Raw genomic sequence first — 5,000 nt, forward strand, 5'->3', positions numbered from 1 at the left:
GAGATGTAAATATTTGTACGTAACTCTTTTTCCATTTTTTTTATCTCTTTTGACAGTTTCGTTTTGCCGTACAGCAGGTCTTGAAATGTGTGTGTTATCTTCAGTTTAACGTCTATTCACTATACGTGTTTTTAGACGGAAAGGAGTAAAGAAGTGGATAAAGGAAAGGGAATGTATGTGAATATTAGTGTAAAAAATATTCATGTTATGTAACAGAGGAAAAGTATATTATAAGAAAAAGGTCTAAAGAGATTGTGGTGTGTATTGAATGAGGTGTCATGGGAAGGAGAATATGTATATGCATATCAACAAGTATTAACCTATAACAATGTAAATATAAATAACAACATTAATTATAACACATCAAAGGAGAATACCAACTGGACTGGAGTTTAAAATTTCCGAAAACATTCTAAGCAATGAATAGTCATTCAAAATCTTTTCAGTGGCTAATGAAATATTGGAAGAAAAGTCATCAACTACATCTTTAGGAATTAACGGTCTTATGCTCGGACAATGAATGAGTAGATGACTTACAGTTATTTGCTTACCGCATATACATTTTATATTTTTAGAAAATTTTGTACGAAAGGCATTTAAACGAATTCTATACATTAGACTTGCAATTTGTCTTGAATGTGCTGCTGGTGTCAAATTTAGAAAATGTTTGGGATTAGCTGCATTCTTTGTGTTTACACAACATTGGTAATATTGATTATTTGAATCTATAAGTAATTTCTTAAATCGATTTCTAGATACATTTTCTATACAACTAATGTATTCATGTAGATCTAACTGGATGTCAAGTTGTATTGCGCCTTCGAAATTACGTGCTGCTCTTCTAGCTGCTTGGTCTACCCACTCATTTGAAGATATTCCACAGTGCGAAGGTACCCAACAGAAAGTTAATTTAATGCCCTGTTTTGTCAGTTGGTGAATAATATGTTTTATTTCCATTGTCATCTCTATTCGCTTCTTTGAATTTGGAGATTCTATAGCTTTTAATACTGACTTCGAGTCTACACATAATAGAATTTCACTGACAGTTTTCGGAATGTCTGAAATATAAATTAAGGCCATAAGTATGGCTATAAGTTCAGCTGTGAAAATGGAATATTGTCTACCAATATAGTATAATTTTTCTAATCTAAATGAAGGAATTACAAAAGCCGCTCCTGAATTACCATGTGTGTGTGTGTGTGTATGTGTGTGTGTGTGTGTGTGTGTGTGTGTGTGGTTGTGCGGGCTCGTTTATATGTGTGTGTGCTTGTGCTTACATGAATAGCCATAGGACATGCATGTAGGTGTGTATGTGTGAGTGTGTGTGTGTGTGTGTGTGTGTGTGTGTGTACTGTTGTGTGTGTGTGTGGGTGGGTGGGTGCATACAGCAATATTTGTACATAATGCTTCTTTTTGAATTAGTTCTATTTATAGCCATATGGCCCATATCATGTGCGTGTGTGCGTGCGTGTGTGTGTGTGTGTGTGTGTGTGTGTTTGTGTGTGTGTGTGTGCAGATCTTTTTTTGTGTGTGTGCGCTTAGAGTTGATTTCATCAAGATTTTGCGCCTTATAAATACCATTATTATTATTATTGTTGTTGTTGTTATTGTTGTTGCTGCTGCTGCTGTTATTATTATTATTATTATTATTATTATTATTGTTGTTGTTGTTGTTGTTGTTGTTGTTGATGTTGATGATGATGATGATGATGATAATGATGACGCTATAGTTGCCATTTCTAAGAGATGTGGTGTTGCGTGTATGGATTTGTCCGAACGCAGTGACGTCTCCTTGAGACACTGAAACTGACACATGTGAGCTGAAACCCAGAACGAATGCACAGACGAACAAACCAGAACAGAAGGAACATCACCTAGCAACAACATAACAACCGTGTAAACAGACCCAGCACACAGACGAACAAACCAGAACAGAAGGAACATCACCTAGCAACAACATAACAACCGCGTAAACAGACCCAGCACACAGACGAACAAACCAGAACAGAAGGAACATCACCTAGCAACAACATAACAACCATGTAAACAGACCCAACACACAGACGAACAAACCAGAACAGAAGGAACATCACCTAGCCAACAACATAACAACCGTGTAAACAGACCCAGCACACAGACGAACAAACCAGAACAGAAGGAACATCACCTAGCAACAACATAACAACCGTGTAAACAGACCCAGCACACAGACGAACAAACCAGAACAGAAGGAACATCACCTAGCAACAACATAACAACCGTGTAAACAGACCCAACACACAGACCGACAATCCAGAACAGAAGGAACATCACCAGACAACACTATAACAACCGTAAAACAGACCCATGCATCGTGTTCGACAATTACCATCAGAACAGCAGAGGAGGCAACTGCTGTCCCGACTTGCTGGGCTAGAACTTGATTGCAGTGGAGAGTGTCTTGCCCAAGTTACATCCCCACTTCTCTCGGACAAGAGGGTTTTAGGACAGTCAGTGTTGGGATGGTTCCCAAAGGCCAACTAGCTCCCAAGGCTGTAGCACTAAGAGCCCTAAGAGCCAGTGCGATTTTGCCTCGTAGTTTGAGAGTCATTGTCCCCCACAAAAAGACTAAGCTGTAAACGATTTCCCATTGCAATAAAGAAACCATTGAACCAGCCGCCGTGGCGAAGTGGTTAGCGTCGCGGACTGACGGCTGGAAGGACGCGGGTTCGAATCCCAGCAGAGGTGGATTTTTCGGCCTGTGGCCGGCTCCTACCCAGAGTTGAGTGTGCTGTGGGCTTAAATGGGGAGACTGGGACCACACAGTCGAGTGTCATCAACTTCAAGGATGCGTCTTTGGGTGTGTTGCTCAAATTACCTGACCAACACTGCAAGTGTCTGTATCTCTCGGGCCTGGTTAACGTCGGGATATAATTATGACAGGAAGCGTAGAGTACAGCCTTGTCACGCAGTCCCAAACCAGAATGGACCTCCATAGCAACCTCGTCATCATCATCGTCATCCTCCTCCTCCTTCATCGTCATCAATAGAAACAAAATAGTCTCAAAGTCTGTGGCCTTTCATGCCCTGCTCTCATGGTGACCTCAGTTTCGATACCCCCCCCCCACTTCCGTGCTTGGGGTGAGTCCTGTCAATGTCGTCAGTGTCGGCAGATTCATGGAGGGTTGTTGTTTGAGGGACGTGGTGGCGGTCTCCACTCTGGGAGGGACGCTCACTCAGTCTGGCTCCGCGACTAAGCCATTATTGTCGTTAGTAGGGGGCTTAGTAGGTGGTGTCCTAAGTACGTTAAAACAGAACAGGCACCACTGAACACCACCGAAGTGACTCAGCAGCAGCGCAGGGTCTCCTCTGGTGTGTGGCCTCCTAGCGACCTAACATCGATGGTTCCCTGTGGACTGCCGACGCTGGAACTACGACGGACAAACCCGGGTGTGGCCGTGTATGGGGGAATCTAAATGAGCGGCGTGGGAGTAATGCCACTGAAACGGTGCAGATGACGGGGCAGCAAAAAAAAAAAGAAGAAGAAAAAAAAAGAAACCATTGATCATACAACTCTCACTTCGATGTTGGCCCGACTGCAAGCTTATGTCGATCTGTGATATAACCTCATACAAACTAGCCATACACACAGAACAACAGACCCAACACACTGACAACAGACCAGCACTGGGGAACAGATCCAACAGAAGTTGCTGATGGTGTTCAAGATGGCGGCAGTACGCAGCAGTTTCACCTCGCGGTCTCGAAGTGCCCGGATCTTGTCCTCGAAGGACGGCTCCCAGGCGTACATCTTTAGAACCTGGGGATGTCAACAGTCCGGTCATTGGTTCGCTGTCAACAGTCTGGTGATCAGATAATAAATGTCAACAGTCTGGTAATCAGATCGCTGTCAACGGTCTGGTGATCAGATTATAAATGTCAACAGTCTGGTAATCAGATCGCTGTCAACGGTCTGGTGATCAGATAATAAATGTCAACAGTCTGGTAGTCAGATAATTGTCAACGGCCTGGTGATCAGATAATCAATGTCAACAGTCTGGTAATTAGATCACTGTCAACAGTCTGGTGATCAGATAATTGTTAACAGTCTGGTGATCAGATAATAAATGTTAACAGTCTGGTAATTAGATCGCTGTCAACAGTCTGGTGATCAGATCATTGTCAACGGTCTGGTGATCAGATAATAAATGTCAACAGTCTGGTGATCAGATCATTGTGAACGGTCTGGTGATCAGATAATAAATGTCAACAGTCTGGTAATTAGATCGCTGTCAACATTCTGGTGATCAGATAATTGTTAACAGTCTGGTGATCAGATAATAAATGTCAACAGTCTGGTGATCAGATCGCTGTCAACGGTTTGGTGATCAGATAATTGTTAACAGTCTGGTGATCAGATAATAAATGTCAACAGTCTGGTAATCAGATCACTGTCAACAGTATGGTGATCAGATAATTGTTAACAGTCTGGTGATCAGATAATAAAGGTCAACGGTCTGGTGATCAGATAATAAATGTCAACAGTATGGTAATTAGATCGCTGTCAACAGTCTGGTGATCAGATAATAAATGTCAACAGTATGGTAATTGGGTCGTTGTCAACAGTCTGGTGATCAGATAATAAATGTCAACAGTCTGGTAATTGGGTTGTTGTCAACAACTGGTGATCAGATAATAAATCTCAACAGTCTGGTGATCAGATCATTGTTAACGGTCTGGTGATCAGATAATAAATGTCAACAGTCTGGTGATCAGATAATTGTTAACAGTCTGGTGATCAGATAATAAATCTCAACAGTCTGGTGATCAGATCATTGTTAACGGTCTGGTGATCAGATAATAAATGTTAACAGTCTGGTAATTAGATCGCTGTCAACAGTCTGGTGATCAGATAATAAATGTCAACAGTCTGGTGATCAGATAATAAATGTCAACAGTCTGGTGATCAGATCATTGTGAACGGTCTGGTGATCAGATAATAAATGTCAACAGTCTGGTAA

The 5,000-nt window shown here is 41.7% G+C and overlaps 1 protein-coding gene across 2 annotated transcripts in view; it reads right to left on the reverse strand.

Moving 5' to 3' along the window:
• The window catches only part of LOC143291515 (multidrug resistance-associated protein 1-like), a 61,710-nt gene that overhangs the window by 31,593 nt on the left and 25,117 nt on the right, over positions 1-5,000 (reverse strand). For both annotated transcript variants that reach the window (XM_076601407.1, XM_076601408.1), the window contains one exon: positions 3,662-3,799. In XM_076601407.1, the coding sequence (XP_076457522.1) occupies positions 3,662-3,799 (138 nt within the window). The remainder of the gene's footprint in view (positions 1-3,661; positions 3,800-5,000) is intronic.

Source organism: Babylonia areolata, chromosome 17 (genome assembly GCF_041734735.1).
Source record: "Babylonia areolata isolate BAREFJ2019XMU chromosome 17, ASM4173473v1, whole genome shotgun sequence".
Classification (NCBI taxonomy): Eukaryota; Metazoa; Mollusca; class Gastropoda; order Neogastropoda; family Buccinidae; genus Babylonia; species Babylonia areolata.